This window comes from Molothrus aeneus, chromosome 2, assembly GCF_037042795.1.
Source record: "Molothrus aeneus isolate 106 chromosome 2, BPBGC_Maene_1.0, whole genome shotgun sequence".
Classification (NCBI taxonomy): Eukaryota; Metazoa; Chordata; class Aves; order Passeriformes; family Icteridae; genus Molothrus; species Molothrus aeneus.
In genome coordinates, this window is record NC_089647.1 from 47,487,819 (window position 1) to 47,502,043 (window position 14,225).

The 14,225-nt window shown below is 43.7% G+C and overlaps 1 protein-coding gene across 1 annotated transcript in view; it reads right to left on the reverse strand.

Moving 5' to 3' along the window:
* SLC7A1 (solute carrier family 7 member 1) overlaps positions 1 to 14,225 on the reverse strand; it is a 40,592-nt gene that overhangs the window by 24,477 nt on the left and 1,890 nt on the right. The window contains exon 2 of the mRNA XM_066544877.1: positions 158 to 541. Coding sequence (XP_066400974.1) covers positions 158 to 527 — 370 coding nt within the window. The 5' untranslated portion in view covers positions 528 to 541. The remainder of the gene's footprint in view (positions 1 to 157; positions 542 to 14,225) is intronic.

Consider the following 14,225-nt stretch of genomic DNA (forward strand, 5'->3'; position numbering starts at 1 on the left):
ATCCCCCTGATGAGTCCTGAAATCCTGGTGAGCGCAAGAGTGAAGCATCTATTTTGTAACAGTAACACAGGCGTGACCAGAAACAAGGGTGACCCTAAACATCAGGCTGCCACCTTGAACTGAAGCTAGGATCTTGCAGCACACCCACCACACTTACCAATAACATAGGAGAGGATGAGATTCCAGCCTGTGATGAAGGCCCACAGCTCACCCACAGTCACGTAGCTGTAGAGATAAGCTGATCCCGTCTTAGGAACTCGAGCACCGAATTCTCCGTAGCAGAGTCCAGCCAGCACGGAAGCCAGGGCGGCAATCAAGAAGGAGATAACAATGGCAGGTCCTGCATTTTCCCGTGCCACAGCCCCAGCCAGTACATAGACACCTGCACCCAAAGTGCTGCCTACACCCAGAGCCACCAAGTCAAACGTGTTAAGGCATCGCGAGAGGCGACTGTCTTCTCGAGAGCAGTCCACATTTTTCCGACGAAGAAGCTGGTTTCCAAAATTGGTAATTTTTTGACACTCCATCTTCCTGTTTGGGCCTGCAAGAAAGATGCTGCCATCATTATCCAGACCAGAATACCCTCCTACATCAGCATCACTGCACAGGTACAATACTAGAGCCCTGGAACATTTCAGCAAATGAAACTTCCCACTTTCCACCTTTTTCCCCTTTTTAGGGTGAAACGTCTCCTTTGGCATTTTATCAAGACCTACCATGGGGAATTAAAATAAACAACCCCAAAGTTCTGCTTCCAACTCTCAGTAACGCTGCAAACCCTGTGCAACCCCGGGAGAGAGGCGATATTCCAGTCCAGCTCCCACCCTGCTCCACAGTCACTTTGTTCATACACAAGTGGGCAAACTAAAAATGCAAATTTTGTCTTTCAGATTTCAGAGGGGTTCTACTGTTCTGGGCAGGAGAGTACTTTAAAAGTGAATGTCCTTCTTTGCCCATCTACCACACTCTGGTTCACATTGCAGAGAGCTTGTGGAGTGCACAAACCCTATACTACTGGGATGAATCTAAACCTGAGGACATTGCAGGGATGTACGTAACACTTCTCAACCTGATAGCCTGAGGGAACAGCTACTCCAGGACAACCTCCTCTGTAAGATGTGTTGTGCAGACATCCGATTTTCTCTGCTTTGCTCTACAAATCTCCAGGCTGTGTGCCCACAGCCTACAAGGATGAACCTCATTTTCCATCTCAGACTGCATCCTCTAGCTCCAACAGCCCCATCCTGATACCCACACTGCACCATTTAGCTGGCTTCAACAACAGGGCTTTAAAAATGTTTCTTCATTAATTATGGAAAAGGAAAAAGGTTTTTTATTCCAATGCAATGCTGGACTGAAACATACATTTTCCAGCAGTACACACTGCACACAGACACCAATACTATGCTGAGAATAACGTGGGGGAAAAAATACTCCTAAATGCAATTTACAGTACAGTTCAGTGAGATTGGTACTTCATCAGCTCCAGCTTAAACCTAGAGTAATAGGTGGCAAAATACATGCTAAGAAACTTAATTAACTGAGGCAACTATTAAATCCATGCTTCAATTTTTTTACCACAGCATCAACTACAAAACCAAAAATCCTCTTCACTTTTCCAAGACACCCATCATAAATCCTGGCTTAAATCCCTTTCTCTTGGCTATACACTAACTCCCCTACTATGAGAAAGTAATTACAACTGCAGGAACAGGGCTGGGGATTTATAAGGCCCACTGTGTCAGGAATTGTACCCCACCAACAGCTCTCAAACATGCTCCCAACAGACATGGATTTGGACAAATAAAGAAAAGCAGGTTTTAGGCCAATCTTACAAAAATTTTGTTTCATTAACCATGGGAGTTCCCAACACATACAGAGAGGGAAAAATACCTTCTCCCTTCAGCAGGAAGACACACCTAAGTCTTTACCTAAATGCATTCATGTCAGATAGTTCACTCAATCTCCTTTTCACCTGAGCCTTACCCAAATCCATATCAGCCAGGATTGCTTTTGGCTGGACAACTGCCCACCTCCCTAAAGTTGGGACAGAGCAGTCACAAACTTTGAACTGGGTTAAACAGACAAGAAGATTGTGGTACTGCAGTGTCTCCTATGAACTCTGCTGCTCTCTAGGATGCTACCTAACAACAATGGTAGACCTTTCACTTCCTACACAGCCATCTACCTTAACAAAATCTGGTATCCTGCAAAACAAACATAACTTAGTGGTTTTAATTCTCCACTGAAAATGAAGGGGTAAACTGGTCCCCAATTCTCTGCATTGTCACAGACACAAACATCATAAGAAATCGCTTCCTTGGCAAAAAACAGGGCTGGGGAGGGGAAACATCCCCAGGAGAGGAACAGACCCTTAGTGCAGAGACAGAGGACCAGGGTGAGAACCTGGCAAGGTCCTAGGGTGCAGGGGGACATACAATGTATTCACTAAAAAAATAACCTAGTGAATTATTTCAAGCTTATATATCACTGGAGAGTGTCCCAGAAGAAATATATCTCAAAGCAATTTCATTTGGAAGCTCCCTTGGGCCTATCTACAGGTGTGCACACTGTACTGTGGCCATCAAGAATAAAGCAGAACTGCTTTTTCTGAGTAATTTGCTTAGAAGAGGGGCTATTTAATTATGACAGACCTGGAAATTAAGACCAACATCCTGCAGCTGGCTTGATGCCAGCAGACAGTGCTCTTCCAGGTGAACTCCAGATTAAGATATCAACTGCCTCTTTCACAAAAAAACATGTCAAAGTCTGAGCATCTCTGCTGTGAATAGAATACTTCCTATAGCCTTTAGGTAACAAACAGGGAGTCTGCAATGCAGCCATCTTCTGTGGCCCTCACACACAGAACTGTCATTCATCTTACAGGCACCACTGATCACCACCCAAGCCTCTCTTACGTGTTTTCTTTGCTTTTGAAACAGCAGGTACCAAATCAACCTTTTACTTTCAATGATATTCACTGTCACTTAACAAAGAGACCTTCAGTGAAGACAGGTGGAATTTTTTTCAGGAGAACAATCTTTTGGTTTAGCAGGATGCAGTACAGAGTCATTACACCTCTGCCCAAAACCTTCTGTGTATCATTTGTTATCTTTGCAAGTGTATCAAAGGGTGATTTTGGCAGAGATTATGATTTTTCCCCTCCTTAGAAGTTGGATCCAGCTGTGATTTCGCCTTCTGAAACAGTCATCCTTGACTTTGAAGTGACCCTTTGTTCTGGGCTGGTTCCACTCCCAGCCTCACTTGAAAAGATGAGCCTTTTTTTTGAATGCATAGTCAGTATTCCTGTGGCATAGTGCAGTCCTAATAACATAAAACAATATAAATTATTCCAGAAATGTTTCCAGATGGTACCAAACCACCTTCAAGCTGAGGAAATTTGAATCTGAATGAATATAGATGAGTTTTGTTCTGCACATGCTTAGCTCTGCTTTCTCTGATGAGAAACACTGAGCTGGAAGTCCCAGCCACTCAGACCCTGGGTAGGACATGGTTTCACCCCAAGACCTTGAGTATCTCCATGTTCTGGCTGGAGCCGAGGTCTTTGGGACTGGTGGGAAGCAAGGACACACCCAGGTAGCCTAGCAGGGTGGACCCCAGGCCAGGGGCCACATCCTTGGGTGAATCCTGTCCCACCAAAGTCAAAGGCAAAGCTCCCACCAACTTCAATAGTCCAACTGCTACTGGTGTTTTATTTACAGTGCATTTTATGTTTATTACTTTTGTTCCCTGTCCAACTTTTTGTTGCTTGACTCTATTGTATTTTCAAATAAAATAAGATATTCTTCCTCCTTTTATCTAACAGTTAACATACCTATTATATCAGGTTGATAGATTTCCTTCCCCATTCCTCAAACCCATAAGAAAATAAGCAATCTGCCATGTGGTTGACAGCAAGAAGTAAACCAAATAAACATCTGTCCAGCTAAACATAAAACACCATGTGTAAAAATAAGCTGACAGGGCACCATTTTACATAAGCAATACTATCACCTCCTCAACAATTACAAGTTGTTTCAGCTTCTGAAAAGCCACCCCTTACCTACTTCAAGGCATTGCTGCTCCTGAGAATTTTCTTCTCCAATTTGCAGAAGAGCATAAAACTAAAGCTGATTAAGCAGAACAAGGAGTTTTCTACTAAAGAAAGAAGTAAACCTAAGCCTAATCTTGCTGCATGCCCAACAAAGTCCCCAGACATCTCCTTGAAGATCGAGTGAGCTGAAATCCTCATTCAACATTATCCCACACATGCTTATATCCATTGTGAAACACATGGAAATGTCTACTGCCATCAGTACCCTTCTCTCACAGCAAAGTCATGTCCTATGGACAATCTGACATTTGTTGAAGACCAAAAGAATGCTGAGGAGAAATATCCCTCATACAGCTGTATAATCACTGCTACAAGTCTGCAGAACAAAGAGCTTGCCCTGGTGCTGGTATATTTGACAATGTAGAATGGTTTTCAGCCTGTATTTTTAGTCCAAACATGGTCCCCAAACAAGCATGTAGTGATGATGCCAACCAGTTGATCAATACATGGGTAACAAACCCCTTTGGGAGCCCTTTCCAAAGGCTGGTTTTGCTGCTTCCATTCCCAAGACAGCATCATTCACACAGAAGTCCTACGAGGAAAAGAGGTGGAAAACCTCAACTCCTACTACTGCTGTTAGCATTACAGGTATTTTTGGGGTGTCAGATTTGACTGTAGACTCCTAAAAGCAAAAGATCATAAAGTAAGGGACCAAACTACATCTCCTGAATGTTTTCTGAAGCATCATTCAGAAAACCAAATCACCAAGGCACATCAGTCCTCGGTGTGATCCATTCCAGTTTTAAGCAAGAATTGTGTCAGATACATCCTTCCAAAATGCCTTGCCTTGGAAACTCCAATATTTTATGTTACTCTGCAACAAGCAACAGAGCAGAGGCAAGATGACTACAGAAGATGCTGAGCCTTCCCAACAGATATTTGAGCACCTGTCTCTAGACTTTTAGAAACAGAAGCAAAGGATGTGGCATCAGACCCTAAGCTGCATCTGGCTATGTCCCTGAAGCAGCTCCAAGTGACCCCATCAGCTGTGCTGGAGAGGGCAGGCAGTTTAGGGAAGACACACTTGAGAAAGATGCTGAGACCAACTCAGAGACTTCAAGTGTAGTCATTTGCAGATGCAGCTACCAGCAAAAAGGCCAGTGAAAGCAAAGGCATGACTAAGCATTATGTAAAGCTGGAAGTTATCTCACTATAGTAGCAGCAATGGCAGGGAGTCCAAGCCAAACCACCAAAGTAGCTGCAATTCTTTGCATTTATTTAATTGTGTGTGAGGAGATGTTGTCTTGCTGAAGTATTTTAACTAGAAAAGGAAGGTATTGTCTATGAGCTGGTAAATTTGTTCCCTTATTGATTACCATTATTTTTTTAAATATGTGTGCAAATGTATGCATATATCTCAATATATATTATTGAGATATATGCATAAAATCTAGATTATGTTTGAGTGTATATACTTATATACATATATGGACATTAATGTTAAATTCTTTGCCAATTTTGTCATTAAAAATCAAGATCAGCTACTAGCAAGGCATTTGTTACTCAGAGGAAAGGAGCCAGGCAGTTAAATACAAACAACACATTAAATAAAGATAGAGAGGCATGCACAGGAGTGGGTGTGCGGTGTACACAAAACCCAATCTTTTTCATGTGCTTAAAGGCACACTGCCTGTCTGAAGGGGATCATATTACCCTCCTTTGTTGAGCAGGTCCTTTAACACCACTAGGGAGGTGGTGCTGGGGGAGCAGCCCGTTGTCACAGACAGCTGGGCATGCTGCAGCTTTCTGTTCTTCAATCTCCCGAGTATTAGGAACATTTTCAAAGCAGCATCGCCCACTCCTCTTCAGGTGTCTCATAGACCTGGAGGATTTCTTCCACTGGAAAAGGTGCAGTGAGGTGCTCTTTATAATCCCTACACCACCCACTGACCAACAACCAATTACTGAAAGGTGACCACCGAGTCCCACTGGACACGAGGACAGTGCTCAATTACTGCCATGGGCGAACGCCAGGGTGCTGCAGCTCACTCAGCTGCTTTCCAAACTGTCATGGCCACTGGCTGTAGCAAGGTCAGAAAATCCTCTCATCCCAGGACAACTTCCAAGATGGCAAAGACCATCCTTTTGCACAAGTTCAAACAGGAATTCTCAACTTCCCCAAAATTTCAAAGCAGGCAAACTTTGGTTTTGTCTCAATACCTGCAGAAAAGTCAATCTGGGTTATTTGTGATGATACACAAAATCCATTTTGAAATGAGCAGCTATTTTTGACAAAAGGAGGGACGTTCCTGCTGTGGAAGTCATGAGAAGAGTACTTCGAACACTCAGAATTCAAGCTTCAAAATCTCCAAAATATAAGTTGTGATGCCCTTTCTTCTGCACAAAGCTCCAGCTGTGATTATCATCAAACATGTCACACAGTAAGCCATTCAACAGGGAAAAGTTTGGATAAACACTAATTCCCCTACTGCAGAAACACACACCATATCATGCTTAATTTGCAGTGGGGAATTTGATGTTCCAATCACTTTCCAACTGTGGGCACAATGGAAGGCTGGGACAGGGTACAATATCAGATCTCCATCACCCAAGTGTTGCAAAAACAGGTTAGAGAAATGCCTTTTAAACTCTAACTGGGTATAGTGCACCCTGCCTTAAAACAGGGAAAACAGGAGCAACCAGACAACATGTTTGTTTTGGCAGGGCTAAATCATGAAACCAGATCTTCCTCTCCCCAGCCTACTGCCTATCATCCATATCTGTACCAGAATAACCACCTGGGGAATCATGCTGAAAACCACCACTACTGAAACAAACTCAACAGTGTGACTACAGCTGACCAAATGGTAGGCCACCACAAACAGCAGCCAGGGCAGAAGAGAGGGAGGTGACACTTTCTAGGATAGATGCCCATTTGAGAAGCACCATCCAGTGAAAGGTGCCAGCAGTGCCCTCAGCCCTTTTAGCCCGCACCTCAAATTTCAGCTGGTAACATCCTGTCAGCTCAAAACAGCACCTGGATGTTTTGAGGAGGACAGCAGCACATTTGCCATCCACAGCTCCTCAGAAATAAAAAAGTTAAGGAACTGTCTTCCTGCCTAGCCATTAAAGGGCATCACACCTCTCTAATTACATGAATCACTATTTTCTGAAGAAAAAGCATCTAATTGAAGTCTCCCATCAGCTCTAGTACAGTCTCCTCAAACAGTTCCTCAGCATGACTTCAAATTACACCGTGCAAGAAAACTGCTTGATTTAACTCCCTCAATTTGTCATAACACCAAAGGGGATCTCCACTGATAATTAAACTTCCCAAATGAAAGCCTGAGACAGACTGGCAGTGATTCACTTGAAACAACCCATCATCCATGATCTGCCAGGGACTCAGCCTTGGTATTGAACAGAAAAAAAATAATGCTCTGGGAAACAATATTAAATAAGTGAGCTTCTGTCACGTTAAACCCAGATAAAATGAAGACAGAACTTTGCTTAGCCAAAAGCCCTGGCAATGTCATTCAGCATAAACCAGTTGGGGTCCTTGGAGCACAGTGCTTGGAAGAAGGTGGGAAATGTTCCTTAGGGGATAAGGAAGTAAGTTAGACAGCAACAGAAGTTGGTTTGTTATTAAAACAATACTGGGGAAACAAACAAAAACATTAAGAGCACCAACCTTCATGCAGAACAAAAAGTATCCTGTACAGACATGGGACACATCCAATCAGACTGATAGAAGAAAGGAAAGAGAAGACTTCCCCAAACACCATTATTTTTACCAGGAACGAAGGGCAGAGCCAAATTGGGACTTTCAGGTGCAGACAAGGGGCAGATCAAAGTGGGTATAAACAATTGGACTTTGCTACATCCCTGAGCAGCGGGGAACCGGCAGAGGCCAGCAGCTAGGTCATGGAGAGCAGTGGCAGCTCCAGCTGGAGGCAGGACCATGAGGCAGCTGCAGACCCTGGTCACCCTTGTCAAGCAATCCATGAGAATCCTGCCTGAGTGACAGGCTGGGCCATGGACCTGTGGCCACCCCTGTGGATCAGCATGTCTGCAGATCAGATGCTTCTCAAACAGGCATGCTCCCAGCACTGCTGAACTAATTAAAAAACTGTCCCAATTTAAAAAATGCTGTCCCAGTTAAAAACTTCCTCCATTACCATAAAGGGTGCTGAACTGAAGTAAAAGATCCCGTTCCCTTGCTGGGAAAGCAGGAGTGTTGTTTTTGTAAATGAGATGGAAGAGTTTGAATACCTTTTTCAGAGAAAACACACTGTAACAAACTTCAGAGGAATGGCTCACATAAGGGAGTACTCAGCCTGAGCTGGACACACTCATTCAGGGAGGAAGGGGAACAGAAATTGTATGTGGTCAAGTCACAGGGCTCCTTGCCTTATGCCAAGGTTATTGCAGGCTTCTGAGAAAGGCTTTGCTATCCCTGGGTAACTGGGTATGCCAATTAAGCATCTAGAGTCAGGATGGATAGGGCTTTGAATAACCCCATGGCAGGTGGATTGTACCGCATGGAACTTCAAGGGCTCCTTCCAATCCAAACTATTCTAGGATTCTGTGAAAATTCAAAATATGCTACATCACTCCTTTAGGCTCCTGCAATCAAAACTAAGTCATTAGCAAAGTAATTAGAATACATTTTTGTTAATTTAGGAGTTTTTCCACTGGTTTGCAGGCCATTCAAGGGCTTGCCCTATGCCGAATTCCAAGTGAGATCTGCCAACTCTGCACCCTGGTGTGGCTGTTGGACGATGACTCAACACAGTGGAATAATTAAGAAAAACTTTCCTTTTTTGAAGAAACTGAAGTTAATTTCTCATTGAACACACCAGCTGAATTAAAAAATATATTACAGCCTTCTGAGAGTGCTTGCATGACTACAGACCTAATACTAAAGCTTTTTGCAACTATGATTTAACCATACAAAAGAGACGCTGACTGTGAAAGGAATTTAAATGTTTGCTTTAGATTCAGTATTCCCACATTCCAGCCATAATTCACGGGCTGGGGAGGGATCAGCTCCTTCCAAGCATCATGTGCTCATCACTGCAGGCACAGACAAGCACTTCACACCCATTGCTTGGCTGGTGTGTGCAGCAGACACATCCTCTCCTGCAGCAGAGAGGCTGTTGCATGTCTGCAGTTCCCCAGGTGCCTCTTCCAAGTAATTCCTACTGTCAAGTTCTTCAGAAAGGCCTTCGCCAAACAGGCAGTGCCCTGACACACACTGGAATGAAAGCAATGACTGAATCCTACCGTCTGATCCAACTAGTACTGCTCACTGACCAGACCTACCCCACTGACCAGGGTAACTCAGTGCTGAATGAGACAACAGTGCATGACTTGGATGCACCAATGCCTCAGCTGCCTTGGAACAGCATGAGAAGCTTCTGCAGGAGGAAGCCCTAAATGAGGCAGCCTGGGTAGCCCAGCTGAAGGCAGAGGGGCTTGCTGAGCACCAATGGTGTGGCTGCACTCCCAGAGTAACTGGGATATGGCAATGTTCCATCTTGTTGGGCCAGGAAACGACTCCCCTTCCCCGCCAGTCCATGACATGTGCCTCACCAGGGACCATCCTTTTGGAATGGGACTTGGTTGTGCAGGTCAGTCACAAAACCTGGCTGCTAGGTCAAGGGGATATGCCTACATCAGTGTAGCCTAGATATACACACACACAGAAAAACAGGAGCTGAGGATGGTGCAAGGAGGTGGAGCAGAGGAGATAAAAGTATGGGGCCATGTGGAAAAAAAAATCAGTCTCAAAGGCGTTTTGCATACTATCCCACAAGCCATCACTGCAAAGACTTCACAGCTCCTAAACTGACTGATTTACAACAAAATGCCTTGGAAAACTGCATCTGCTTTAGGCATTTAAGTCTAAATTAAGTACAGAGCATGGCAAATCATATAATAATCATATTTGATTAATATGTCAGTGGGGTAACCAACTATTCCTGTTTTCACACACTGGTATGACAACCTAGTTTTGATATATTCTTAAACAAATCTCATCAGAAAAGTGCTAGAACACTGATGTGGAATTAAATTTCACAGTGAGGTAGGTGTGGAGGATTTTTTGCTTTGGGTAAATGCTCTTTCCTTAGGAATACGTTCACCATTCAGCTTTCTCCTCTTCAGAACAGCAAAGCTGTTAAGTAGAGTTTTGCCTCCACCTGACCCAAACAATCATGGCTACAAGGCTGCTGATATAAGGAAGGACTGGGGAAAAGAGGCATACAAACACAGCATATTTCATATTTATCTCAGAACTTCTATCAAAAGCACAACAAAAGACTTCCTGCTCCTTTTTTGGATTAAATCAAGACTTACTAAAGTTTGTGGGATTTTAAGGGTTTTTTCCCCTCGAAAAGCAAAGATGACACTGACCAACCAAACTGTGAGCCAGACCACGACCACATATTTCACATCTCACTGCTGCCAATGTCATACAGAAGGATCCTGCACGCTGGCCAGCCCCAAGAGGGTTTTGGGCAGAAAGCTGCTGGATGTGACAGTTGAAGGAGCAATGACAGCAGGGACAACACAGGGATAGCAGGAGGTAAGAAATGCAAAAACTTGGCAGACTTGGCCGGAACCGAGACATGAGGCCACTGCAAAATACCATGCAGACTCAGCTCCCCGATTTGCACAAGGACAAGCATTACCTTGTAGACACCCCTATAGCTTATTCTGCCATCTGTGTGGCAGAAAACCAGGTCTTGCAACCCACATATCTCCAAGAAGAAAGCTTGTTCGGGCTCCCTTGGAAGCACAAGTCAACTTAGAGAAGTAATTAAATCCTGTGAGAAAAAAAACCAGATGTCGTCTACTTTTTATTCAACCCCACCAGTGTAGTACTTATCCAATCTATAGGCTAAAATCTTATCTTACTCAGTTTTCTGAATACATTGGAGTTGCCACCTGCACCTCCCTTCCTTTCATGCAGAAGCCTGGTCTGCCCCAAAAAAATGCTCCTGCAACCCAGTAACAGAGGTAAGTGAAGCCACCCAGCACACAGTCCTGTCAAGGGAAGTTATACTGCTATCCTTAAAAATAATTGTGTTCCTATCAGCAAAATGCAGTGTTTGGAGTAAGTATACATTTTTATTGGGAGAAAAATTACTAATATAATCCAGTCTGCTCAACTTGTTAAAACAATGTTATATTTTTCCACATCATCATTCTGGCATCAAAGGAAATCATACCTAATTATGTTTATGGGACTGAGGGAATAGACAGAGACCTAGATATGACAGTCTTGGAGAAGTGTGGTGAAATGTATAATGCAACACCTCTCAGAACATGTACAGTGCCATCTCGCCCCATGTCACTTACCTAGAACAAGAAACTTTGAAGTATAAGAAGTTCTGCTGCTGCAAGGTGCTTTAAGTGACAGCAAGAAGGAAACAAACAACTGGCTGTAAATACTCTGCTTAGCTCCCCTGTGCCGAGACTTGCAGAAGAAAATAGGTGGTTTTAAAGCAAAGTAAGTGAAATAAATGATAATTACCATTTTCCCCCAAGGGTCTGAACAGGAGCATGAAAAGTAAAGCACTGCTGTTGTGTTTTTGATGGTGCCCCACACCATGCTGTTCTGCTCTCCAGGTATTTCCTTTGAAGGGAAAAACAGGTTCAAAAACACTGTAACATCTGTGACGGTTTATCTGGAGCAGCCAAAGCACAAGAGTGAGGCTTCATCACATGTATAAGTTTTTTTGGGGGATCATCCATGTTTCTTCACATACCAACCAGGTTATGAGGGGTAGGATTCCTCTTGACTAGCTTCAGCCCACTCCAAAGCAGACATAGGGTATCATCTCACCTCGCTCTGTAAGGCTAAGATAGGCCCCTCCAGGCATGAACTTTTTCCCTTTGGAGGAAAGATGGGAGCTATGGTCCTCCAGAGGTACCTGCTGTTCCCAGTAACTATTACTAGTGTAGTAGTTACTGCACTACTCTAGCAACATCTACAAAAACTCCACCAGACAGATGCACGAGACAGAAAACAGGACTGTACCTAAACCCAGCTGAAGCAGAAACACCTTGATGAATTCTGACTGGTCTTTCTGTGGACACTTAATAAAAAGATGGTGAAAGTCTTTTAATAGTCTTAGGGGTTTTAAGACTCAGAGATGCACCTTTCTCATAAGAGCAATAGCTCCTGATTGTTCTTGCTTTCCTCAAAAATAATAATAATAGTGTTTTCTGGAGAAAACCTTGTGATTTCAGGACTGTCCAAGCACTGATCCTACCACTTCCAGCGCAAAGCATAAGCATTTTGCTTATGCTCTTTTCCAGTTACTTAGCTGTTACACTTTTCACTGTATTGCTTGTGTTGGTACCTTTCCTGAACTACAAAGCTGCTAGAAGCCAAATTTCTGCTCCCATCTCACAGAAGTTTTCACTTCCAAAACTCCAACAAGCACCTACTGTTTTAGTCCTCCAAGATGTAGCACCTCCACCCTAATCCAAGATCCAGCTGATGACTTCTGGCTGTTGTGCCTTCATTTTGCTTGTGGTGCCAGAACATTTTGCTCCTTTCTCCCAGCCAACTGCAGAGTCAGAACAGTTGTGCCTAATGCACCTGGGGTCAGCGTGGACAGACACACAATGGTACAGCACTTCTGCACTTCAACCCACATCAGCCAAGTGCTGTATTCTTCTCAAGAGCCTCCCCAAGGGCTTTTGGAAGCTATAAGCACACAAACCAGCCTGTCCCTGCAATGTGAGACAAACAGTAAGAATCTTGACATCACATATGTTAGAGGTCATGCTGTTTTGTGTACTTTTTGGAGTGAGAAAAACAAATGAAGTGGCATGCAGCAGCATCCATTGCTTGGGGATTATATCACACGGGTCATCAACCAGCTATCAGGGAGTGTGCAACCCCCAGTAAAGTTCAATCAGCAACCTAATGACAGAAGACTACATTCTAGTTACCTCAGATAACTAATTCCCTCTGGAAAATCTTCTAAAGATTCAACACATTATTTACTTTGTTACCTGAAAATGCTTTATAAAAGAGTCACTCCAACAAAACAATCTTGTTCTACAAACTCAACAATGCATTTTCCAACTAGTTTATTTTAAGAATTTGTCACCTGACAAAAGCAAGCTATTCTTCAGCTTAAGGAAACAGTTCACTTATCAAATCACAGTAATTTCTTGTACAGTGCATTTTCTCCTGCTGCGTACACATCCAAATAAACCTCCTACATCAGCACTCCCAAATGAAACTATGACTAGCATCACTAACTCTGGGTCAGCACTGACTGCAGCTGACCCCAAGCAAATCTGCCTGAAGCACTGAAGCAGCTCTCCACACCACACAGCCTCATGGTGCTAGCTTCTCCTCATACAGAGTTAAGTCAGCACGATTTCCTAGCTCATCCTTCAGGAGCAGCAAAGGGGCTGTGTCGCATCCCCATCCACCTTTGTCACCACTGGATGGCAGAGCCAATAAATCCTGCCAGGATCAAGCCAGCATCTCCTCAGCACATCAGCAGACAAAGTAACTCACTCTCTTTTCCTCCTGCCCCACTCTACACCAATGCTTTTAGCATCACAGATATGGGTCAAGAGAAGAAAATTAAACATACCACTTTGTTTTCTATTCATTTAAAGGTGGGATACAATTGGAAGGGACATTTTTGAAAGGCTACCAAAGTCTAGTTAACCTGTTCTCAAGGTTGAGGAACTTGCTAGATCAAGAGTGAACTAAAGGTAGCAGAGGCAGTAATTGCAATAAGACCCCTGCCCTCCTGCACTCTAGCCATATTTCTCCCTCTCTTCTTTCCCATCTGCTTTTTCTTCTTTCCCACTCCTCCTTCTTCCCCCCTCCCTCTTGCACACACCAGGCCAGCAACTGTGCTCAACGCCAGCTAGATTGGAACTCGCTCCTGTCATCTCAGAATCATGCTATTGTTAAGGTTGGAAAAGAACTCCCAGATGACCAAATCCAACCATTTGCCATGTCACACAACTGAAAGCAGAGACACAGAACACAGGCACAACACCATGAGAATGAACACTTCCTGCCACATGGCAACAGATTACCCAGGAAGAAAGGAGGAAGAAAACAAAAGAAGGGAAAAGAGAAGGAAAAAAAAGAAGAGGGAGTGACAAATCTTTCAACAATAAC